The sequence below is a fragment of the Orcinus orca genome, chromosome 6 (assembly GCF_937001465.1).
Source record: "Orcinus orca chromosome 6, mOrcOrc1.1, whole genome shotgun sequence".
Taxonomy (NCBI): domain Eukaryota; kingdom Metazoa; phylum Chordata; class Mammalia; order Artiodactyla; family Delphinidae; genus Orcinus; species Orcinus orca.
Window position 1 is genome coordinate 120,707,988 of NC_064564.1, and position 24,985 is coordinate 120,732,972.

The 24,985-nt window shown below is 49.1% G+C and overlaps 1 protein-coding gene and 1 long non-coding RNA gene across 4 annotated transcripts in view; one reads left to right on the forward strand and one right to left on the reverse strand.

The window, feature by feature from the left end:
* LOC125964748 (uncharacterized) overlaps nt 1–24,985 on the reverse strand; it is a 237,139-nt gene that overhangs the window by 185,109 nt on the left and 27,045 nt on the right. The window lies entirely within an intron of this gene.
* The window catches only part of CACNA1B (calcium voltage-gated channel subunit alpha1 B), a 194,171-nt gene that overhangs the window by 35,277 nt on the left and 133,909 nt on the right, over nt 1–24,985 (forward strand). For all 3 annotated transcript variants that reach the window (XM_049711160.1, XM_049711158.1, XM_049711159.1), the window contains 5 exons: nt 3,454–3,545; nt 5,260–5,412; nt 8,004–8,194; nt 21,542–21,645; nt 24,534–24,649. In XM_049711160.1, the coding sequence (XP_049567117.1) occupies nt 3,454–3,545; nt 5,260–5,412; nt 8,004–8,194; nt 21,542–21,645; nt 24,534–24,649 (656 nt within the window). The remainder of the gene's footprint in view (nt 1–3,453; nt 3,546–5,259; nt 5,413–8,003; nt 8,195–21,541; nt 21,646–24,533; nt 24,650–24,985) is intronic.

Sequence of the window (24,985 nt, forward strand, 5' to 3'; positions counted from 1 at the left end):
TTAGAACAATAAGATGGATCAAGGTGCTAATTCTGTCTTGATTTTGTTCAGCCTTACTAAATTTTGGTGTTTAGTCTTTCAGGTTCTGATGAGAGCTTTGTGAGGACCTTCCACTATGTTGGAGGAGTTCTCATTCTTTTTCTTTATCTGTTTTGAATTTATGAGGTTTGGGTGCATAAAAATTAATGATGATCATATTCCTTGGTGTAATTTTGCTTTCAGTATTATGCATTATATCTCTCTTTAGCCTTAGGATTGTTTTTTTGCTTTAAATTATATTTTGTCTTTAGTATTATATACCAACTTCCTTTTCTGTAGCATTTACTTAGTATATTCTTTTAAAAAATCTGTTTATTTTCAACATTTCTGTATTTTTTTTCAGGTATGACTTTTGTAGGTGGCAACTTTTTGAAAGTTGGACTTTCAAAAGCTCCAATCTAATCATGTATGATTTAATAGGAAATGAAAATTCATTTATATTTCTTATTATTACTTGTGTGTTTGGACTTACGCCTAATATCTTATTTTGTTTTTCCTCTTTATATTATTTCTTTGTTTTGGGGGAGTCTTTTCCTGACTTTTGTAGTGTGACAAAATATTCTATATTACCTGTTCCCTACATACCTTTTTCACCTCTGATGGTTTTGAAATAGACTGTATTTCTATCCATTTACTGGATATCCTTAACATTTTAAATATATATGCATAACTATACATTTGTCTGACACAGAGGACAGAAAATTATAGCTCATCCGTCTGGCAACCTGTGCTTATAAATAAAGTTTTATTGGAACACAGCCTTGCCCATTCATTGACATATTATCTGCTTTTATGCTACAATGATGGAGTTGAGTGGTTGTGACAGAGATTCTATGACTCACAAAGCCTAAATATTTACTAATGGCCCTTTTCAGAAAATGTTTGCCGTCCTCTGACCTAATACAACGAAGAGTGATTTAGCCTCTATAACATAATTTGATGCAACTGCACATGGAACAGCCCCTTCTGTAAATATTTTTATTATTGCCTAGGTTGTTAGTTTTGCATGTAGAAAATAATGAAAAATTGGACATCATAGTTTAAAAAATCAATGATTAATTAAATTTAACTATTTAAAAAATTTCTGTGCCTACCATTGCTCTTGTATACTGTGCTTTCCCTTTAGGTTCAGTTCCCATGTTTTACTGAAGATCTGGGGTGATGACTTATTTTATCTCTGAAAATGTTTATTTTGCCCTCACTCTTTATTGACAGTTTAGCTGGATATAAAGTTCTAAGATGTCAATTATTTTCCTGCTGCTTTTTGGAGGTATTACTTAATTGTCTTCTAGCATATTTTTTTTTTTTGCTGAGGTGAAGTTTTCTCTCCTTTTAATTATTCTTTTTTCCCCTAGATATTTTATCTTTTCTCTTTCGTAGCCTTTAATGCTTTCTTTTTATGCTTGATATTCTGCAGTTCCTCACACCATTTCTAGTTGGATGTATTTTATTTACGTGATTGGTACCTTGTAATGCACTTTAAATTTGAGAAAGCAAATCTTTAATTCTGGAAATTTCTCATCTGTTATCTTTTCAAATGTTGCTTCTTCACCACGTTCCCTCTATTCTCTTTTTCTGGAACCTACATTTGATGTGTGTTAGATATATGATCTAACCTCCATATCGCTTAATTTGTCTTTCATTTTTTTCTTTGTCTTTCCAATGTCTGTGAGTGATTCCTTAGTACTATTTCCTAAACCATTAATACACTCCAACTATGTCTCCAGCCTAGAGTATGATTATTATTATTGATAATATTTTAATAACTATTTGTTTATTTCCAAAACTTCTAGCTAGTTTTTAGAATATCTACCTGTTTCTGCCTATTTTTGTTTCATAATTTGTTGATTTCATCTGAACAAAATTAATCTTTCAATAGTTGATTTTAGTAGTTGAATATCACTCTTAGTATTGGATTTTCTCACATGCTATGGAATTTTGGTTTGTATAGATTTTCTCGTTGCCCTTCTTTTCTTCTCCCCTGACCATTTTATCTTATTTTTTACCCCAGCTGCATCTCTAATTTTATTCCTTGCTGCTATGTATTTAGAGTAGGGGGACCACAATCCTTTTTCACCAAGCATCCAGGGTGCATTTTAAAGGTAGAGCCAACAGGATTGTTAGTGAATTGGATGTGGAGTGTAAGAGAGAGAGGAGTCAGGTATGAAGTCTTGGTTTTGGCTTATGAAACACTTGACTAGTGCTGTTCACAGAGAGGGGGGAATACTGGGGAAGGAGCAAGATTGAGAGAAAGAATAAAAAGTTCTCTAGTCACCATCGTGTAACAACTCTGAACTTAAAAAAGTACGTGTTTTAATATTTACATTAAAGTTGTAAAAAGAATTCTTTAGTTTTATTAATGTTTGATATGCTTTTTTTGCTATCCAAGTGGAAATGGTAAAAAAGGCAGTTGGATGGATATATGACCCAAAGTCCCAGACTTGAGTTAAAGGTGTAAATCGGGAGTAATAAGCATACCGCGGTGTTCAAAGCTGTTGGGCAGATCCTATATGGTGTGAGCCTTGAGGCATCTAATTTTTCAGTCTGGTAGAGGAGGCAAAGCTTGCAAAGAAGACCTAGAAGAGACTCCCAGGATGTTAAGAGGAAAATGAGAGAATTGACCAATGGGCAAGAGAAGAAACCATTTATAGAAGGAGACTTAACCATTGCAATTGGTGAGAAGCCTTGACAAAACATTTCAGTGGAATGGTGCGGGTGAGAACATGGTTGGACAAAGCTAAAGAGAGGCAGAAAGGTAAGGCAGTGGGGAGACCAAGGATTGACACTTTCAATGAGCTTTGGAGTGAAGGGAGCAGAGAAATGTGCTGGCGTTGGAGGCAGATATGGAATTTTCTGTTTTGTTTTAAGATGGGAGACGTTGGGGTATGTTCTTATGTTAAGGGAGTCCTCTGAGCCCTCTATTCACTTTCCCCACTGTTTGTTCCTGTGTTCTCCTGTGGTAAAGTGAGGAATAGGTCATGTGGCATCTGTTCAGAAGTCCCTCAAGTTCCATTCTACTCCCGCTCCTGCTATCACCACCTGTCATGAGGCAGCTTGGAGTGCAGTTGGGGTTGCTTGGGGACATGGTTCAGGCTTGGACTCAATTCAAGGACAGATTCAAGGCCTGGCCAGGGACCAGAGACCAAGTGTCCTCTCGGGGTGATGCCTGGAGGGTTGGTTATGCTGGTAAAAGCCATTCCTAACATTGCTGGCGAGGACGTCTGAATTCAGTTCCTGGCCTTCCCTGCCTAGTACGCCGCCCTCGACCCCCACCCCCGTGCTTGGACAGCGGGGGACACAGGCACGAAGGTGTCACTGCTCTTGGAAGACAGGACATGGGTGGTGGGAGGGGCGTGCCCTCTTCTCAACTCCATGCGGAAGCCCTCACTTCCCCCTTGTCTTTGTTCCTGCCAGGATCCTCGCCACAGCTGGCACTGACTTTGACCTGCGAACCCTGCGGGCTGTGCGTGTGCTGAGGCCCCTGAAGCTGGTGTCTGGGATTCCAAGTGAGTCTGGCAAAAGCAATCAGGCCCAGCCTACCTGGACACTGACCTCTCTCCCAACCCCTGTCATGGCCAGTTAGGCCCTAACAGTGGGCCCTTTGGTGACTCTGAGCTCGCTGCCCTTGACCCCGGGGAACCAGGCACGAAGAAGGGAGGAGCGGCCCTTCTCCAGTCTCTCCCAACTCCGTGAAAACCCAGAGGGTAACTTGGCTTCCCTACGTGGAAGCTTTGATCCTCCTCACACACTCTGCTGTATTTCCAGCTCTTTGCTGCTTTTTCTGTGGTTAAAGGGCAGGTGAGAGATCGACCAAGGTGGTGGGGCAGGATGCCTGAGAACACATGCAGAGGCTGCAAAGGACCACCTGTCTTGGCTCAGGCTGGGCAGGGCTGTTGGGACCTGTGACCTGGTTAAGACATGCTCCGGGGCTGGGCTGCTCAAGAGGCCACGCGAGGGCAGGGGGTGGCCAGGCTACCTCGAGAGCCGGGCACCGCCTGTGCCCGTGTTCCTCCAAGCCAGTGGAAGTTTGGGTTTCCCTCAGAGCCGGGGTGGCAGGGCCCTGAGGCTGTGTCGCCTGAGCCCACTTCAGGGAAGACCGCTGGCTGGCTCCATGTTCTGCCCTAAGACTCTGCCAGGCAAAGGCTCAGGCCTGTACCCAGGAGCTGGGGTGAAGCTGGAAGTGGGGACAGTGGGGTTCAGCCTCTTCTGCCCAGTTCCTCTGGTCTGGACATACTCATGCCCCACGGTCAGTGGTAAAACACTCCCTAGGAGTAGGCCCCCTGCTTTACTTTCCCCGAGGGGTGGGTCTGTCAGGAACCCCTGCTCTTAGTTCCCAGGATCCCTTGCTTGTCCCTCCCAGTATCCCCTGCTCTTAGTTCCCAGGATCCCCTGCTTTTCCCTCCCAGGATCCCTTGCTTGTCCCTCCCAGGATCCCCTGCTCTTCCCTCCCAGTATCCCCTGCTCCTAGTTCCCAGGATCCCCTGCTTTTCCCTCCCAGGATCGCCTGTTCTTCCCTCTAAGGATCTCCTGGTCTTAATTCCCAGGATTTCCTGTTCTTCTCTCCCAGCATCCCCTGCTTAGTTCCCAGCATTCCCTGTTCTTCCCTCCCTTGATCCCCCGCTCTTAGTTCCCAGGATCTCTTGCTTTTCTCTCCCAGAATCCCTTGCTTTTCTCTGTCAGGATCCCCTGCTCTTCCCTCCCAGCATCCCCTGCTCTTAGTTCCCAGGATCCCCTGCTTTTCCCTCCCATGATCCCCTGCTCTCAGCTCCGAGGATTCCCTCATCTTTCCTCTCAGGACTCTCTGCTGTTGCTCCACCCTGAGACCTGCATAGACTCAAGATCTCACCAGAACTTCATGCTGACACCGCCACACGCTGCTCCTCCCTTGAACTGGGACAGTGCTCAGTCCACTCCCCCCTGCCCCGAGACCCTGTGCTTTGTGCCCCTCCCCAAGGACTCTCAGCTCTGCCCCACGCAGGCACTCCCTGCTCTGTCCTCCTTCCCTCAAGACTTCTTGCTTCCCCACCACTCCCTGCTCTGCCCCCGCTTTGAGGGCCCAGCTCTGTCCTTTGGCCTCGTGGATACTCATTGCTCAACACCTTGCCCAGGACGCTCAGCCCTGCCCGCCCAGGCTCTTGCTGTTCTGTCCACGCCCCAGCCCACTGCCCGCTCTGCCCACTGTGCTCTCTGACCTGCCTGCTTTGCCTGCTCTGGCCCCAGGTCTGCAGGTGGTGCTCAAGTCCATCATGAAGGCCATGGTTCCGCTCCTACAGATCGGGCTGCTTCTCTTCTTCGCCATCCTCATGTTTGCCATCATTGGCCTCGAGTTCTACATGGGCAAATTCCACAAGGCCTGTTTCCCCAACAGTACAGGTGAGGCCTAGCAGCGCTCCTCAGACCCAGATGAGGACCACAGACTCATTCATCCTGGAGAGATGCAGTGTTCTGGGCCCTGGCGGGCGGGGGGTGGGGGTGCCCTCCAGATGCCAGACGAAGGAGGTGGACCCAGACAAGATAAACACAAACACATAAAATAATGTCAGATTGTAGTAACTTCTAGGAGAGAAACAAGAAAGGTACTTGCAGTAGAGTCATTTGGGGGCCTGCTTCACAGAGCGTGGCCTGGGGAGGCCTCTCTGCCAAGGTGACAACTGGACAGCCATCTGAGTGCCGTGAGGGGGGGCCTGTGCGGTCGCCTGCCAGACGGTCCAGTTACGAGGAGCAGTAAGTGTGAAAGGCTGGCGTGAGGAGCGCTGGGTGCAGAGGGGGCGAGAGGAGATTGGCGGATACTGAATCTGCTCCTGTTGGCGAAGACTTAAAGGCTGTACTAGTCCTCTGATAGGATGAAAAGCAGCAGAAAAGAAACATCTAGTGAAAACGTAGCTTGGACTAGAATGCTTTCCTGGTATCAGAGACAAGCTTATCAGTATGTTTTCCTGCTGGCCTGTTACTGACGCACCAACGACGTTAAGTGGCATTTTCTTTTTTTTTATTCCTTAAAGAAAATATACTTCATTTCTACAACTATAATATTGAATAAAATGATTATTTTTCACAAACCCCTTAACGTTTTTTGGAGATGACATTTCTGACCTTCAGAAGTTAATGTAAGATCAGGAAGTGAGATCCCATAAGCTGAGAACTCTGGACAGCTCAGCTTTACCTGTGGTAAAGCAGTGGGCTCAGGCCGTGCGAGGACTCTGAGCCCAGGAGAGATGGTGGCTGGGGCCAGGCTGTTTGGCAGTTAGAAAGGGTCAGGTTCTGGGTCTATTTTGCATTGAGGCCTGCTGAGCCAACTGGGTTTTCTGGGCAATTGTACGTGGAGTAAGAGAAAGGGAAGAGTTAAGGGTGACACTAAGGTTTGTGTCTTTTTTTTTTTTTTTTTTTTGCCCGCATTGGGTCTTTGTTGCTGCATGCGGGCTTTCTCTAGTTGCAGCGAGCAGGGGCTACGCTTCGTTGCGGTGCGCGGGCTTCTCATTGAGGTGGCTTCTCTTATTGTGGAGCACGGGCTCTAGGCGTGCGGGCTTCATTAGTTGCAGCATGCAGGCTCCGTAGTTGTGGCTCACAGGCTCTAGAGCGCAGGCTCAGTAGCTGTGGCGCACGGGCTTAGTTGCTCCACGGCATGTGGGATCTTCCCGGACCAGGGCTCGAACCCATGTCCCCTGAACTGGCAGGCAGATTCTTCACCACTGCGCCACCAGGGAAGTCCAAGGTTTGTGTCTTGAGCTACAAACACGTTAAAGGAGAAAACCTGTGTGATCATCTCAATAAATGCAGAAAAAGTTTTTATTGAAGTTTGAATCATTCATAATTTAAAAAAACCTCTTATCAAAGTGGAAATAAAGGGGAATTTTCTTAAACTCCCTAAAATTCCCTGCAAACATCATACTTTGTCATAAGTTTTGTGAGCTTTCCCTTTAAGGTCAAGAACAAGATAAAGACACACATGGTCACTTCTGGTCCACGTAGCCTTGGTGGTCGCGGCCAGTAACATGAGGCAAGAAAAAGCACCCTGTCAAGAATGTGAAAGGAGGAAAGAAAACTGTCATTATTTACAGAGAATGTGATTATTTACACCTCGACAGACAATGGCTTCCTGGTCTTCTTTATGAGCATTTGTTAAGGTATTTGGAGGGAAAGGAATAAACTTGTGTGATCCTCAGTTTTGCCTTCTAAGCCTGGGAGCATTTGCTTTCCATCCTAGCAATTCCTCAAAATTTCTCCTGTGTTGATAGGAGGGATTTTCCATGTGTGGTCATACATTTGTTTTTTTAAATAGTGTTTTCTATCCTTTCGTCAGGATTTTGGGAGTGGAGGGATTAACATGTGCTGCTTGCCCCCTTATCCCAGAGATTAGCCCTGGTTTTCTGCGATTTCTTTAACGTCTCTCTGTGCGGTCCCTCGCTGCTGGCTGGACTGCAGGCCAGCAGGAGCTCGTCCCCTTTGCTGGGGCCAGTGCCGTGAGGACTGGGCCCTGAAGCCCGGCCACGCTCTGGGCCTGTGTTGGGTCGACCTGCCTGATGAGCACCGAGACCGCAGTGCTGAGTCCTGCTTGGCTCTGGCTCCAGCGTGACAGACAGATCTGCCGTCGGGGGAGTCTGGGTGGAGGTCAGGCTGTGAGGGAGGATCAGGATGTTGCTGGTAGGGAGAGTCGGAGGCTAGGAGTCTGTTGTTTTTGGTTTTAAGATGAATGAGTCCTCAGCATGTTTACATAGTGATGGGCAGTTCTAGTGGGGAAGGAGAGGTCGACCAGCAGTTTCTGAGAGGGTGGGTCTGAGGGTGGCGGGGGGCAGACCGTAGGCACGGGGACAGAGCCGGCGCAGGTGCAGGAGCGGCAGGGAGAGTTTCCCTCGGTGCCTGATTCCTGTCCCACTGTGATGAGGTCTCTGGGGCCCACAGTCCCAGCAGGGGGTGGAGAACGCGGTGCCTCTGAGCTCAGCTTTGCTCCCTTCGTCTCCTCGCAGACGCAGAGCCGGTGGGCGACTTCCCCTGTGGCAAGGAGGCCCCAGCCCGGCTGTGCGAGGGTGACACTGAGTGCCGGGAGTACTGGCCGGGACCCAACTTCGGCATCACCAACTTTGACAACATCCTGTTCGCCGTCCTGACGGTGTTCCAGTGCATCACTATGGAGGGCTGGACCGACATCCTCTACAACGTGAGTTCTGTCTTGGCCCTAAAGCTGCTGGGGCCCCGCTGACGCGGAGCTTCTGTTCAGCCCCAGGCTCCCTCCTCGCCCCACAGGATGGAACACAGGCTCCTTCAGGCAGCTCCGCCTCGGGGCCACTGACCCGGGTCCTGGAGTCTCCGGGACAGCTTTTCTTATGAGAGTAAAGCTGAGGGCCAGGTGGTGGAGGTCAGAAAAGAAAGTTCCAGAGAAGGTGCTCCTGCCGCCGCTGCTGACGATGGCCCACTGCGTGAAGAGCTTTGTCCCTGTGAGCTCGTAGACGATGGGAGAGAGGCTCGGAGAAGCTAGCCAGCTGGCCCTCGGCCCGAGGCAGCAGGTGGCTGCCTGGTGAACAGGGGAGGAGCAGGGCGGAGCGCAGGGAAGCTTCCCTGACTGCGCCAGGGTCCTGGTGGTGGGAACGGGCGTCGTGTACCTTTGTTTCCTTCCCACTAAGTCTACCTGGTTCTCTTTCCTCCAGTGTTCCCTGTCGTTAGGATGCGAGCCCGTCCCAGCCGTGTAGGGCAGTCTGGGGGTTGGTGCCTGTGACAGAAGTTGGGTGTAAGGCCCTCGGGGGCTTCCTGGTGACCCATCTCACTCCCGCCTCCCCTCCACCTGCGGCTCTTCTTGGGGGACCTGCCATCGACTCCTGGGCAGACCTCTCTCTCTTCTTTTTATATGATGACCCCCTCACTCCTACAGAGCTGCCTTCTACCCCCTAGAGTCCTGTGAGCTGTGGGCATGAAAATAATTAAGTTAGTGGAAGTAGAGAAAGAAGGTGCACTTGAAACAGGAAGTTTGGAAGGTCTGGTTGGTGGACTGCTGTGTTTTGGTAGCCAGAGGGTATGTTGTGCTCGGGGGCTGTGGAGGGGGTGTCCTAGAGTGTGAGGTACTTCACTTTGAACCTGTCACTTGTGCGCTGAGGGTGGGGCTTGGGCCACCAGCCCCCGGAGCAGCCACACGCTTCTGGCTTGAAGGTGGGCAGGAGGAAAGGGACAGCCTGGGGCCCTCTGCTCTCCAGCCCTGTGGGTCTCAGGGCTGGAAATCCAGCAGGCGCTTGGTAAGTGCTGGCTGAGCAGGCGGATGGCAGAGGGCGAGTTCAGGAGGAGCCAGCCTGAGGTCCACTAAGCCAGAGCCCTCCTTGGAGCGGGAGTTGCGTCTGGTGACGGTCTCGTTTGATGGAGGAAAAGAGGAATGGAGACAAGGGCGGTGACGAGGAGCTTGGCTGTTCTCTCCCTACAGCCGATCCAGGAGCAGCCTCCACAAAGACGAGCCCTCAGCACAGCTGGAGTGGGCCACGTCCCTGCCAGGGCGCCCGAGCGGGGCGCCGCGTGAGCAGGTCTCCACAGCCCTTCGTGCCGTGGGGCTTGGCCAGGTGACTCAGCCTGGTAGGCCTGTGCCCCCAGGGGAGGGGTGGGCAGGAGCCAGACCTCGGGGCAGGAGGTGCCGGTCAGGAAGGGCCACAGAGGCTCACCCGACACATATTTCCAGGGGGCCCACTGGGTGCAGGTGCTGCAGGCACAGTGGTGGCAGGAGGCCTTCAGTAAATAAGGGCCTGGTAATGGCAAGCTGCTGTGAAGAAAACAAAGGCGGACGAGGGGCAGGGGCGACAGGTCAGGGGGCGCTGGGAAAGCAAGGCCTGGTGGGTCTGGAAGCCAGACGGGCAGACACGATGGCACGGTGCCGCAGAGTCTGGCGGCGCGGCACCGGGATGCAGTGACGGGTGACGCAGTGACGGGCGTGGGTCGTGAGGCTGGTGCCCAGAGCCGCTGGCCAAGAACTGTTGGATCCATCCTCCACACTGAGGGATAACAGGGTTGGTTGCAGGAGATCAGACAGGACTTTGGAAGAGGATTCTTTGGAGGGCGAGCCTGCCACTCCCCCCGCCCAGTGAGAGGGACGTTCGTGGTCCCCTCAGACATATGCTCCTTGATGGAGCCCGAGCGACGTGCCTTCAAGGGCTGGAGCCATAGGCCTGCCGCAGCGGGGCTGGTGGGGCAGGTGAGCACATCTGCAGTCTGGGGAGAAGCCAGGGCCCTTTTAAGTCCTGGCTGGAGGGAATGAGGGGGGGTCTTGAGAGAGACCCAGAGACCGACTGGTAAAACACTGGCGGTAGTGGGCGGGTGGGTCCTCAGCCTGGAGGAGAAGTGGTCTGTCTGGGTTTTGAAAAGTGTGGTCAGATGGGGTCCTGGAAGAACACACAGCAGTGCCGCCTGGTCCGAGAGGTCTGAGCACACAGCAGTGCCGCCTGGCTTCGATAGCGTTGAGGTCAGTGACCCAGGAAGGAGGAAGAGTGTGTGGCGTCGGGAGCAGAGAGGGGCCACACCGTCCTCTCCCTTTGAGAACAGCCAGCTGTGCAGGCCGGCTGAGGAGAGAAGATATTCTCAGTGTGAAGCACGTCAGCGGGGCCGGGACCCTTAATTGTGTTTTATACTTGAGGTGGCTGTAGAGTTTTCTGTTACCCAGAGTCGTCAGAACAGTCACAGGACCGATCCCCATTTCCATCCCGGGCTATGTCCACGTTCAGTGTCGACTTAAAAAAAGGCACAACGTGAGAGCTGCGCGTTAAGTTTTATTTGGGGCAAAATGAGGGCTGCAACCCGGGAGACAGCATCCCAGATCGCTCTGAGAAACGGCTCCACAGAGGCAGGGAGGAAGGTCAGTATAGATGTGATCTGGGTGAAGGGGGAGTGCATGCAGTCAAGCACATATTTTTTGTAGAAGGTTTCTGCTCGTCTCGTGCCTGTCACTGCCAGTCATGAGGAGCAGACGTCGCCGTGAAGGATTTGAGTGCTTGTCTAGATACGAGGAGATACAAGAACTGGGCTCATAAAATTGTCTCCTGAAAATATCCATCTATCGGAAGACCTGTTCTGCCAGTGTCACCCAGAGCCCAGAGTGCCTCAGTTCAGCTTTTCAGGGGCTGTTGCAAGGCAGCAGCCGCAGCAGCACATGATTTACGCCTTGTAGAGGCAGCTGGCAAGTGACAATGGCGAGCGCCAATTTGTAGCTGACAAGAGGAACCGTAGGAGGTAAATAATGTGGGCTTGTGGTTACATACATGTGGTTCTGCATCTGTTCATTGCACTAGTTTCGTAAAGATCCGAGGAAGGCGCGTTCAGATACGTAGGTGCAAAGGCTCCGTTTTGAAGTGAGTGCAGACACAACCTGCTCATTGGTTGGATGTGATGTTTAATGTGAAAGAAAGAAGAATCAAAGATAGTGTGACTGGAGCCGTTGGGAAAGGTGGTGCCTTGTATTGAGAAGGGGAGAAGGGGGAGCAAGGTAACTGCGGATTTTTGTTTTAGCGGAGCGTCATGGTGGAAACTGAGAACCCTGCTTTGGCCCTGGAAAGCCTTGGACAACTGTTTCATCCAAGTGGAGATGCTGAGTGTACAGTTGGGTGTATGAGAGGGGGTTCAGGGGGGACAGCAGGGCTGAGGGTTTGAAGTCATGGATGATGCTTAAAATTATGGGAGAGGATGAGATCGCTTGGGTGTGGATGTGTGGATGGAGAAGCAAAGAAGGCTACAGATGGAGCCTTGTCTGAACCTTTGGCTGTCAGGAGAATTCCAACGTTCAGAAATCAAGTAGGAAAGAAGGAGCCAGCAAAAGAGAGCGAGGCGGGGACTTGCGGGGAGTAGGGACAGCACTGCAAGTGTGCTGCGTCTTGGGAGCAGAGCAAAGAGAGTTTCCAGAAAGTGACCGACCAGATCAGCTGTTGCTGAGAGGTCGCAGGCGCTGTTGGTAAACTAGACAAGAGCGTTTCGGCAGTGGGGATAAAACCTTGGAATGTATAGGTTAAAGGCAGGAGGTATGGAAGTGAGGACGGCAAGTATAGTCATCTCGTTCAGGGGGTTTCCCTGTGAAGTGGAGGAGGGCAAGAGGAGGTAAGTGCAGGGAGATGTGGGAATTGGCTTTTTTTTTTTTAATGAATTGTAGGTTCAAATGCAGTTGTAAGAAATAATGCAGAGAGAGCCCTTGTATGCTTTGCCCTTTTCCTGTAACGGTAACAACCTGCAGAACTAGCTGCCGGAACCAGGGCAGTGACACTGCTACAGTCAAGGCACAGGACGTTCCATCACAAGAGATGCTGTGCTGCTCTTTTATAGCCACGCCCACTTCTCTCCTGCCTTCGCGCCTGGTAGCCACTGATCTTTGTGCCGCGTTGATAATTTTGCTGTTTCGAGAATGTTATGCAGATGAAACCGTTCCCTATGTGACCTTCGGGTATTGGCTATTTTTCACTCTGCATAATACTCTGGAGCTGCATCCGGATTATTCTGTGTGCCAGCAGTTTCTTCCTTTCTGTTGCTGAATGGTGCTCCAGGTGTGGGTGGACTGCAGTGTTTAATACTCACCTGTTAACGGACATCTGTGTTGTCTCTGTTCAGGGTTATCAGGAATAAAGTTGCTCTGCACATTTGTGGGCAGGTTTTGTGCAGATGTAAGTTTTCATTTCTCTGGGTTAAATGCTCAAGGGTGCAATTTCTGGGTTGTATAGTAGTTGCGTATTTAGTTCTTTAAGAAATTAACGCTTTTCCAGAGGCCTGTATTCTTTTGCATCCCCACCTGCAGTGTATGAATAATCTAGTTTTTCTGCATCCTCACTGGTATTTGGTGTTTTTAACTTCAGCCATTCTGACAGTGTGTAGAGATGTATCTCAGTGCACGTCCTAATGGCTGATGATGTTAAGCATCTTTTCAGACGTATTTGCCGTTTGTGGGTCTTCTTCAGTGAAATATCTCTTCATATCTTTTGCTCATGGTCTGGATTGTTCTTTCACTGTAGAGTTTTTATATATTCTAGATACATTCTAGTTCTTTGTCAGATGTGTGGTTTGCAAATGTTTTCTCCTAGTCAGTAGCTTGTCTTTTCATACTCCTCGCCTGGTCTGTGAAAGAACCAGCGTTTTTAATGTTAATAAAGTCCAGTTTATCAGTTGTTCCTTTTGTGGATTGGGCTTTTGGCATCAAATCTAAGAACTCTTTGCCTAGTCCTAAATCTTAAATATTTTCTCCTATGTTTTTTTCTAGAAGTTTTATTATTTTATATGTAAGTCTGTGATCCATCTTGAGTTAATTTTTGTATAAAGTGTGAGGTTTAGGTTGAGGTGCATATGCTCTCTCTCCCCCCTCCCTCCCTCCCCTTCCCCTCCCTGCTTCCTCCCTTCCTTCCTCCCTCCCTCTCTCTCCTTTCTTTCTTTCTTTCTTTCTTTCCTTCCTTCTTTCTTTCTTTCCTTCTTTCTTTCTTTCTTTCCTTCTTTCTTTCCTTCTTTCTTTCTTTCTTTCTTTCCTTCTTTCTTTCTTTCTTTCTTTCTTTCTTTCTTTCTTTCTTTCTTTCCTTCTTTCTTTCTCTCTTTCTCTCTTTCTCTCTTTCTCTCTTTCTCTCTTTCTCTCTTTCTCTCTTTCTCTCTTTCTTTCTTTCTTTCTTTCCCTGGTTTTGTTTTCAGGGTAACACAAGCTTTATAAAATGAATTGAGAAGTAATTACTCCTCTTCTATTTTTTAGAAGAGATTGTGCATAAGTGGCGTTAATTATTTTTTAAATGTTTGGTAGAATTCTATAATCTGGGCCTAGAGATTTCTTTTATTTTTATTTTTTCATATCTCACTTTTATTTTTATTCACCTACCATGAAATTCACAAAGTGGTGAATGGCTCAGTGCTTTTTGTATGTGCACAGGACTGTGCAACCATTACCATTACTCATCTTTGAAGATTTTCATCAACCAAAAAAGAAACCCTGTACCCATTAGTAGTCACTTCCCATTCCTCCATCCCCAGCCTCTGGAACCACTAATATATTTCTGTCTCTTTGTATTCGCCTATTCCAGGCATTTCATACAAATGGACTCATACAATATGTGGGATTTTGTGTTTCTAAGGTCCATCCATGTTGTAGCAAGTATCAGTATTTCATTGCTTTTATTATCAAAGATGATTCCATTGTGTGGATATACCATCTTTTGTTTGTATTTCATTGGTTGATGGACATTTGGGTTGTTTCCATTTCTTTACATTATGAATAATCCTGCTATAAACATTTGTGTACAAATTTTTGTGTGGAATATGTTTTCATTTCTCTTAGGTGTACACCTAGGAGTGGAATTTCTGGGTCATATGGTAACTCCATATTTAACCTTTTGAAGAACTGCCAAACTGGTTTCCAAAGTGGTTGCAACACTTTACATCCCCACCAGGAATGCACAAGTGTTCCAAATTGTCCACATCCTCACCAACACTTGTTGTCTATCTTTTTAATTTTAATCATCCTAGTAAAATTACAGTTTAATTTTAACCAACCAACCATAGAGTGAAGTGGTATTTAATTTTACCTTTGATTTGCATTTCCCTAATGACTTATGATGTAGAGCATCTTTTATATGCTTATTGCACCATTTATATATCTTCTTTGGAGAAATATGTATTCATATCCTTTGCCCATTTAAAAATTGGGTTATTTGTCATTTTATTATTGACCTATAAGGTTTTTTTATATATTATGGACACTAGACCCTTACCAGATATTTCAGATTATTTGCAAATATTTTCTCACATTATGTGTGTTATCATTTCACTTTCTTGATGGTATCATTTGAAGTAAAAAAGATTTTTATTTTGATGAAGTCCATTTTTTTCTGTTTTTGTTTTCACTTTGTACTTTTGGTGTCGTATCTAAGAGTCCATTACCTAATCAAAGTCATGAAAATTTACTCCTATGTTTTCTCATTTTGGCTGGTAATATTTAGGTCTATGATCCATTTTGATTTAATTTTTGTATATGGCGTGAGGTAGGGATCCAATTTCATTCTTTGGCCTGTGGATATCCACTTGTCCCAGCACCATTTGTTGAAAAGACTATCCTTTCCCCATTGAATTGGCTTGGCACCCTTGTTAAAAAAATCAACTCATCATAAATGTAAGGGTGTATTTATAGATCATCAATTCTATTTCATTGACCAATGTGTCTGTCCTTTTGTAGGGGAAGTTTTAAAATCACAATATCACTTTCCTCAATAGTTATTGGACTATTTACCTATTTTGTATTGGGTGAGTTGTAGTAGTTTGTGTTTTTGGAGAAATTGATCCATTTCATCCATGTTGTCAAATGTATAGAGAGTTGTTTGCAGTATTCCTTCATTATCCTTTTGATGTTTGTTGGTCCTGTAGTGAAATCCCCTGTTTCATTATTGATATTGATAAGTTGTGTCTTCTCTCTTTTTTTCTTAGTCAGTATTGCCAGAGGTATGTCAATTTAACTTTTTGCAAAGAACAAACTTTTTCAAAAATTGATTTTTTCTATTGTTTGCATTTTCAACTTTGTTGATTTCTGCATTTATCTTTACTGTTTACTTTCTTCTACTTGATTTGGGTTTGTTTTGCTCTTCCTTTGCTTGTGTGGTGGAAGTTTAGATTATTGATTTGAGACTTTCCCTCTTTTGTAATGTATGTACTTAGTGCTATAAATTTCCTTTTCAGAACTGCTTTAGCTGTGTCTTTCAAATTTGATATCTTGTATTTTCATTTTCATTCAGTTCAATGTATTTTTAAATTTCCCTTGAGACTTCCTCTTTGATCCATGGATTATTTAGAATTGTTTGTGTACTTTGTGTTTGGAGAGTTTTCTATTGTATTTCTGTTATTTGTCTCTGGTTTGATTCTATTATGGTTAGAGGATACACTAAATTTGAAAACAATTCAGTTCTTTTAAATTTATTGAGACTTGTTTTATGGCTCAGGATATGGTCTGTTTTCATATATGTCTTGTGGACACTTGAAAAGAATGTGTATATAATGTGCTGTTGTGTATTATGTGTATAAATGTCAATTATACATCCTGTTGGATGATGGTGAGCTCTTTTATATCCTTGCTGATTTTCTGTCTAGTTGTCTTATCAATTTTTGAGAGAGAGGTGTTGAAGTTTCCAGCTATAATTGTGCATTTGTCTGTTTCTCCTTTCAGTTCTCTCAGTTTTTGCTTCACATATGTTATAGCTCATTTGTTAGGCGTGTACACATTTAGAATTGCTATGTCTTCTTGATGAATTTACTCTTTTATCGTTACAATGTATCCCCCACTTTTCAAAAGTTCTCTTAATGCCACTTCACTTTTATGAAAGACCTACATTAATACCTGTTTCCACTAACCAAAAGAAATCCGTGGAAGATTTATGCTTTTATGAAAAAAGGTGAAAAGAGAAAATAGTGTTCAACATTTGCTTTACAGTGAGCCATTATAAAGGCAGTGTGCACTCCAAGCAGCAAGAGTGGCACTGCCAAGCTCCTTCCCTGGGAGCTACACTCAGCGTCTCAGCATCATATTGCCATAGCTCTATTGTATCTGTGAGCATCTGTGTTTTATCTTATTTTCTGTATGTGTTAGCTGATGTGTCCTATGGTGATTGTTTCTTTGCTTTATGCCTTTGTGGCTTAGGAAAGGTTTCACAGGAACACACTGCTTTCAAATAGTGGGGGAAACCTGTATATGTTCCTCTGTGTCTCTAGTGAAATTTTTTTTGTTCTGATGTCTACTTTGTCTGATATTTATTTTCTGATATTAATATAGCCACTACAGTTTTAATTTTTTTTTTTTTAAGATGTTGGTGGTAGGAGTTTTATTAATTAATTAATTTATTTTTGGCTGTGTTGGGTCTTCGTTTCTGTGCAAGGGCTTTCTCTAGTTGTGGTGAGCGGGGGCCACTCTTCATCGCGGTGAGTGGGCCTCTCACTGTGGCGGCCTCTCTTGTTGCGGAGCACAGGCTCCAGACGTGCAGGCTCAGTAGTTGTGGCTCACGGGCCTAGTTGCTCCGCAGCATGTGGGATCCTCCCAGACCAGGGCTCGAACCCGTGTCCCCTGCATTAGCAGGCAGATTCTCAACCACTGCGCCACCAGGGAAGCCCTACAGTTTTAATTTGATTTATGTTTATATGATACTTCTTTTTCCATATTTCACTTTCAACCTACCTAAATTGTTATATTTGAAGTGAATTTCTTATAGATAAAACATAGGTGGGTCATGTTTTTAAAGTCACTAGCCAATCTTTGTCTTTTAATTGGTGTATTCAGACCATGTACATGTAATGTAATTATTGATATGTTAGAGCTCACATCTGCCATTTTATTTATTTATTTTTTGTTTACTGTTTGTTCTGTTTTTTTGTTTCTTTGTTTTCTTTTTCCTACCTTCTTGTGTATTACTTGAACTTTTGAAAAAATTCCATTTTGATTTATCTAGTTGTTTTTGAGTATATCTCTGTTTGGTCTTTTAGTGGTTGCTCTATATCTTATTCCAGTCTACTGGTGTCATAATTGTACCAGCTCAAGTGAAGTATATACACCTTACCTTCTTTATATCTCTTTACCCTCCCCCATTTATAAGACAATTATCTTAAACATTTCCTCTACATATGTTTATAACCACATCATAGCGTGTTAATAAGTTTTGCTTCCACTGTCAAACATGATTTAGGAAACTCAAAAGGACAAATAAAATCTATTTACCCCTATTTTTACTCTTTTCATTGTTCTTTCTTCCTTCCTAATGGTTAACAATTCCTTTTTTAATCATTTCCTTTCTGCTTAGAGACTTTCGTTAGTCATTCTCTTAGGTAGATCTGCGGGTGACAGATTCTCCCAGTTTCCCTGTTTTTATTATGAGAATGTCTTGATGTTCCCTTCACCCCTGAAGGATATTTTTGATGGGTGTAGGTGTCTGTTGACAGTATTTTTTTCTCTCAGAACCTGAAAAGTATTGTGCCACTTCATTCTGACCTCCATAATTTATGATGAGAAATCTTTTGAATTGTTTCCCTTTGTAAGTAAGGTGCCCTTTTTCTCTTGCCACTTTCAAGAGTTTTAATTTATCTTTAGTTTCCCGTGGTTTGACAATGAAATGTCGTGTGGATTTCTTTGAGTTTATTCTGTATGGTATTCACTCAGCTTCTTGAATCTGTAGGTTTATGTCTCTTGCCAAATTTGGGAGTTTTTCAGCTATCATTTCTTTGAATACTGTTCAGCCTTCTCTTCTTTCTCCTGTACTCTGCTACTCTGAAACAGGAATGTCAAATATTCTCTCATAGTTCCCTAGGTTCTTGAGGCTCTGCTCTGTTTTTTCTTACTTGTTTGATTTTTGTTTTTTAAGTCTATTTTCTCTCTCTCTTTTAGATTGGATAATTTCTATTATTCTCTTTTACCACTTACTGATTCTTTCCTTTGTTGTCTTTATTCTGTTGTTTTGCCCTTCCATTGAGATTTTAATTTTGATTATTGTATTTTTCAGTTCTAAATTTTCCATTTTGTTCTTCTTTGTATCTTTTATTTATTTGATGATACTATTTCTTTGTTGAGACTTTCTATTTTTTCATGTGTTTCAAGTGTGTATACAATTACCCTCTGAAACATTTTTATGGTGGCTGCTTTAAAATCTTTGTCAGATACTTCTATCATCTCTGTCATCTTAGTGTTGGCAATCTATATCAGGCAGGGTTCTCCAGAGAAATAAAACCAATAGGATGTGTGTGTGATGTGTGTGTGTGTGTGTGAGACAGAGAGAGATTAAAAAAAAAAGAGATTTATTATTAGGAATTGGCTCATGTGATTATGGAGGCTGGCAAGTGCAAATCTGCAGTAAACTTGGGCTGGCAGGCTCAAGACCCAGGAGATGCTATGGTGCAGTTTCAGTCTGAAAGCCAGTAGTTGGAGACCCAATAGTGCCAATGGTACAGATGAAGTCTGAATTCTCTTATAGAGAATTTTCTCTTACTTGGAAGAGGGTAAGTTTGTTGTTCTGTTCAGGCCTTCAACTGATTGTACGTGGTCCACCACATTATGGAGGGCAATCTGCTTTACTTTATCAATTAAAATGTTAATGTCATCCAAAAACACACTTGCAGAACCACCCAGAATAATGTTTGGCTAGATATCTGGGCACCGCATGGCCCAGTCAAGTTGACACATAGAATTAGCCATCGCAGCATCTGTCGATTGTCTGTTTTCGTTCAGTTTGTGTTCCTCCTGGTTCTTGGTATGGCAAGTGAATGTCAGTTGAAAGCTGGACATTTTTGGCATTGTGTCCTGGGACCCTGGATCTGACTTAAGCCCTCTGTTTTAGCTGGCTTCCTCTGACCATTCTGTCACTGGAAGCAGGGGTTGCTTCCTTGCTACTGCAAGGTGGGAGTAGAAGGCTGGAAAGTTTCCCCACCTGGCCTCTGTTGACACACTGTGGGGGCCTTCTCCATACTGCTGAGTGGGATGGTAGTTCTGGCTCCCCACTTGCCTCTAGGATACTTACCTGGTTGGGAAGGTTTTGTGTACCTCGTTTCTGCTCTCCACGTGGTCTCTGCCCACTATGTGGGTGGGGGGTGTGTGTGGCCTCGGTACTGGGTGGTGGTGAAAGTCTGACTTTCTGGCAGCACCTCAGTGGGGAGGGGGTGGTGTGTCTTATTACTGTCACGTGGGGGTGGAAGTCCAGGCTCCCCGTGTGTCTCCACTGATACCACAGAGGTGGGGTGGGATGGAGGCCTTATCAACCATCTGTCGAGGAGGACGTCCCACCTCCCTGCTTGTCGTTCTCTGACGTCTCTGTGGTTTGGGAGTGTGGGGAGGTTGGTTACCTCATTACAGTCTGGGGAGGGTGGTCGCCTAGGCTCCCTCCTGGGTCTTTGCTGGCAGGGATGGAAGTTTCACCACAGTTTTTTTCCGCCCTGTTTGGCTGGAGTAGTGCAGTTATTGTCTGCCTTGCCCCCCTTCCTGGCCCTTTGGTTAGAGAGAGAGAGTGCTGGCTTTTGTTGGTGTATTTTTGTCTGTGTCTCTTGGCATTTCCAGGTTGTAGGCTTTAAAAGCCCCAGGCCTGGGATATATGAGGCAAAAACAAAACAAAAACACAGGGAACTCACCATGGGTCCAGAGGTCCCAGCTCATCTGCCTTCTTTTCTCCACTTTTCAGAGTCTTCTGTGAAATATATATTTGCTCTAGATGTAATGTCCAGGCTGTTAATTGTACTCAATGGGAGAAATAGGGAAGAGTATGTCCACTCCATCTTCCCAGAAGTGCGAGTCCTTGTTTGTTTTGTCTTGTTTTTGCTTTGGCTACTGATGGGAACGGTCCATCAGAGGGAGACTGCAGGAGCCAAGTCCTCGAGTAGGTGAGGGGAGCTGGGGCCGCGGCAGCACATCTCTCCTTTTTCCCAGAAGGAGGCAGGTTTTGAGGGTGCCCTTCGGGGAGATGGGCGGCTTTGGTGGCCATCTTAGCCCGTTGGTCGGAGTTGCATGTGGGGCTGGCAGAGGTGTGGTCTGGGAACACTGGCAGACGTAGAGCTGGGGGTCTGAGTGTCCATTCTGGTCAAGGCCCGGGGGTCTCAGCGGCCAGCCTGGAATCAGTGTCCGGGAATCAGAAGCCACAAGTGGCAGGCAGTCCAGGGGACTCAGGACTTGCAGGGGTAGAGTCCGCAAATCTGCCTAGGCCAGCAGACGCTGGAGGGCAGGAACTCCGACAGCAGCGCTGGAGATCAGCCCCAGCCTCAGGGCAGTGCCAGGCCGTCTCCCTGCCTCTCTCCTGCTCAGGGCCCTGGCCCTTGGCTTGTGAGCCGCCCCTGAAGAGAGGAGCAGAGGGGCCGGGTGGTCACCTGCCCACAACACCCACCCCTCTTGGTTCACTTCTAGCGCCAGACTCGCGGGGAGAAAGAGGCTCTCCATCCCTCTCAGCTGGGTCGACGGGGGGCCCCTGAGAACAAAACAACAGTGGAAATGAATTGGACTCAGAGGGCCTCACCCTTCTGTGGGCTGTGCTCTAAAAATCAAAAGGTCTGGGAAGACCTTTTGCATTTGGTTATTTAGACCAGGCCCTGGTGCTGGGTTCTGTCTTAGGCCCAGCTCTTCCCTGGGGACCTGTGGGCTTGCCGTTGACGGGGGAATGCGGCACAGGGCTTACTGCTCTGAGCTGTGGAAACTGCAGGAGACAAAAAGAAGATCAGACTTGGGCCTTGGGGTCCGTGGGCTTCACAAAGGAGGAATGTCTTTGGAGCTGCCTGGTGTGTCCAGCAGCCTGGGAAGCAGAGGGGAGGTGTCCAGGCGGGATACCTGGGGCAGCCCTTGGCCCCCTGGGGCTACTCCAGGGCTCCTTTTCAAGGAGCATGAAGGTCCTGGGTCCTTTGGGGGCCCCAGCCCCAGAGGGGGGCTCTGTGGGGCAAGGGCAGGCAGGCGTGATGGTGGGTCCTGCCTGGATTACCTGTCTGGACCCGCCTGCACTCGGACTCTGCCGGTGTGTGAGAAGGGCCGGGGAGCTTCTGTGGCCAGGGCTCTGTCCTGCCCACCGTCCTGCACATCTCCTCTTGCTTCCAGACCAACGATGCGGCTGGCAACACCTGGAACTGGCTCTACTTCCTGCCCCTCATCATCATCGGCTCCTTCTTCATGCTCAACCTGGTGCTGGGCGTGCTCTCGGGGTAAGAGGCCATGCGGCTGTGTGCTACCTCTGTGTTCGCAGGCCGGGGAGGGGGCGGATGGGACTGGACACGGCCTGTGTGGTGGGGGAGGCGAGGCTCGGCCTGGCCCGGGACGGTCACTCCCAGCGTCCTGAGCTCTAGCCAGCCTGTCCTTGGTGCTGCCATTCTGACCTCTCCCTTGGTGGTCCCTGGCCCTGGCCTCCTTACCCCTAGCTCTTGGCCTTCACCCCGGCCTCTGAGTCAGGGGAGGGGCTGCTGCTGCCTCTTATCTGGGTTCGTGGTGCGGTTTCTGAGCAGCCCTGGGGACAAGAGAGCCCTTCTGTGTGACACTGGAGAAGGAATGGAGCGGCCTTGGGTCTCCAGCCCAGCCCTGACCCCTGGCTTGCCTCGCCTCTCTGGTCACCCGTCCCTGCTGACCTCCAGCAGAAGACAAGGGAGGATGCAGCGCTGGGGTCCCTCCTGGAGAAAGGTGCTTCCTACCTACATGGGTAGTGAGGTGTAGCACACCTGTGGCCCATCGTGCCCTCCTGTTCTGCATCGGGCCGAGGACCAAGGAAGTGCTGTTGGCTTCAGGGAACAACCAGGGCTGGTATTTGGGGCTCCTGCCCTTGTCTGGGGCCGAGGAATCTGTGTAGACAGAGGGAGAGGGCATTGGGCTGGCCTGCCTCCCTGCCCCCACCCGAGCATCAGATTCCCTGTAGGGCTGGAGGGGAAAGTTTCCATTCCACCCGCCTTGAAGATTCCTGCTCAGGCCCAAGGCTCCTGAGGTCGTGACTCAGGGGGCAGCTATCATATTGGTCTGGAAAGGAACAGCCGCAGAGAGGACAGTGGCTGGGCCCAAGGGCTCTGTGCCCTGGCTCTGGCACGTGTTCCTGCCTTGGCCCCTCCTGTAAGACTATGACTGTTAGTAGTGTGTCTTTGTAAGCACCTCCGCCGGGAGCAGGCAGGCCCACAGCACAGGGGGCCGGTGAGAACTCCTAGTCGGGGCGGCGGGGGGAGCTGTGGTCCGAGCTGGGATGGGGAAGCCAAGGGAGGCCTGGGGCTCAGAGAAGGCTCCTGGGGAAGGGGCAGCTCAGCTGAGGCCCAGAGGGGACCAGGAATGAGCTTGGCAAAGGAGAGGGGAGCGGCTCCCAGGCAGAGAATTGTTGGGGCGGAGGCACAGAGGGTGTGGTGTCTGCGATGCTCAGAGCTGGGGCTGCTAGATGTGGGAGCTTGGCCGGGGGCCAGACTCGTGAGGAGGGCGGGCCCCGTGCTGGGCCGTGTGGCGGGGAGGCTGGCGGGACACGAGTGGGTCCTGCTCAAGCTTACTCCGGAGAACGTGAGAGAGAAGCAGGGGCAGCAGCGGAGACTGGGTGAGGGGCCCCGGACTTTGTGTTTCCCAGCCCTGCCCCAAGCTGCGGGCATCCTTGCCTCTGGGGACCAGCCGATACGGGCTGATTTTCCTAATGAGCTCAGCTGAGCCCTCCCTCCGGCCTCCAGCTCCAGCAGCGGGGCCCCAGGGTTCTCTGCCAGCCCTGGGGAGGCGGGAGACTGCGCGGCCCCTCAGGCCAGTGGTCAGCACACGACATGTGCCCATCTGGAGGAGGGCTGCCGACCGGCCAGCCTGGAGCTGGTTCAGCCTTGCTCCCCGCCACGCCCCGGGCTCTCACCCTCCCAGTGCCCAGAGAAGCAGAATCGGTGGTTCCTCTCGCAGCTCTTCCTCCCAGTGGGGCCAAAGCCTGGGGAGGGCGGGCCACAGCCAGCCGCCTCCTGAGCAGTGGCTGCCCGGCGGCCAGGCCTTGGTCACTGCAGCGAGTTTCTGCTGGCAGCTCTCGGCCAACCGGGCAGTATGGTCACGCCCCACTGCCACCCCCAGGCCCTCCTGCCCTCCGGTGTGGTTGATGGCGCTGGCCTGGTGGGGAGACCGCGAGGGGCCCCGCGTTCCTGCAGATTCCGGACTTGGTGAGAGGTCCAGGTGGGAGCCGTCTCCTCTCATTGCCAGGGTTGCAGCAGCTCAGGCCCTGGTGGACACCAGTCTCAGGCTTGGGGTCCATCCTGGTCGGAGCCAAGCTCTCCCTCTCACCGTGGCTGCGTGACAGGAGCCAGGCCTGCCGGGCCCGCCCCCCTGCCAAGCCCAGAAGCTGCTTCTCCTGCGGGAGAGACAGCCGCTCGCTCGCCCGGCAGAGAACAGGCATAGCTGTTTTGCCCTGAGGGTGTGCCTGCCTGCCCTCTGGGGACCTGAGCTAAGGTCTGTGCGCGGGCACGCGCTCTTGTGCCCGTGTGTGTGAATGGCTTCCTTCCGGCCTTTTGAGCCTCCTGACTTCTAAGCTTGGCTGGGAGACGGGCTGTGGTGCTGGGGGCCCAGGAGGGCAGGAGAGCCTCAGTGGTTTGCTGAGGAGCTGGGTGATTCTAGAATGTCTCCCTGTCATCTCTGGCTGCCCTGAGCCGATCCAGTGCCTGCCCGTCCCTCCTTCTAGCAAAGGCTCTGGGTCTGAACCAGCAGAAGAAACAAAGTGGAAGCTCTGCTCTGGGGGATTGTTGTCCAGAAGCTCTGTGTAGCGTCTCTGTCCAGATGACAGGGCCCGGCACTCGGAGGGTGCATGCCCAGGCCTGCTCTAGGCCAGGGGGAGGTGGAAGTGTCCCTGCCCTCTGGAGCCCCTCTCTGAGCACGGAGGCGCTGTCCCTACGAGCTGCAGGAGCCTGAGGAGGGAGGGCTCACCTGGGCCTGTTAAGTGCTGGGGAGGCGGGGAAAGGCCGGGTGATGGAGGTACCCGGAGGGGTGGCCCGTGGCCTGCTTCCCCCGTCCTGGCCTCCTCCTGAGCCCCTGTGCCTCTGGCCGCACACGGGGGGCCTGGGGGCATGCTCACACCCACCTGCTCTGCTTCCTGCTGCGGCCTCGCCCATCACAGGGAGTTCGCCAAGGAGCGCGAGCGGGTGGAGAACCGCCGGGCCTTCCTGAAGCTCCGCCGGCAGCAGCAGATCGAGCGGGAGCTCAACGGGTACCTGGAGTGGATCTTCAAGGCCGGTGAGGACAGGGCTGCGTGGTGCTCCTGGCCTGGCCTTTGCTGGCTCCTCCTCCCCGGACCCTCCCAGGACCGAGCTCACCTGGGGCGGGGGCTGCCCTCGGGAGGGCGACTTGGGAGGTGGAGCAAGCCAGGCCCTCTTCCCAGGGTGCTGTCTGTGGGCCCCATCAAGGGGTGTGTGTCGGTGGGACAAGCTCAGCCACGGGCCCTGCCGGCTTCGGGAAGCGTGAGGGCCGAGAAGGCAGGGTCTCACCTCCTTCCTGCTGTGTTCCTGGGGGACGAGCCCTGGTCAGGGGTGGGGACAGGAGGGCTGTGGCCTGAGGCTGTGTCTCTCTCAC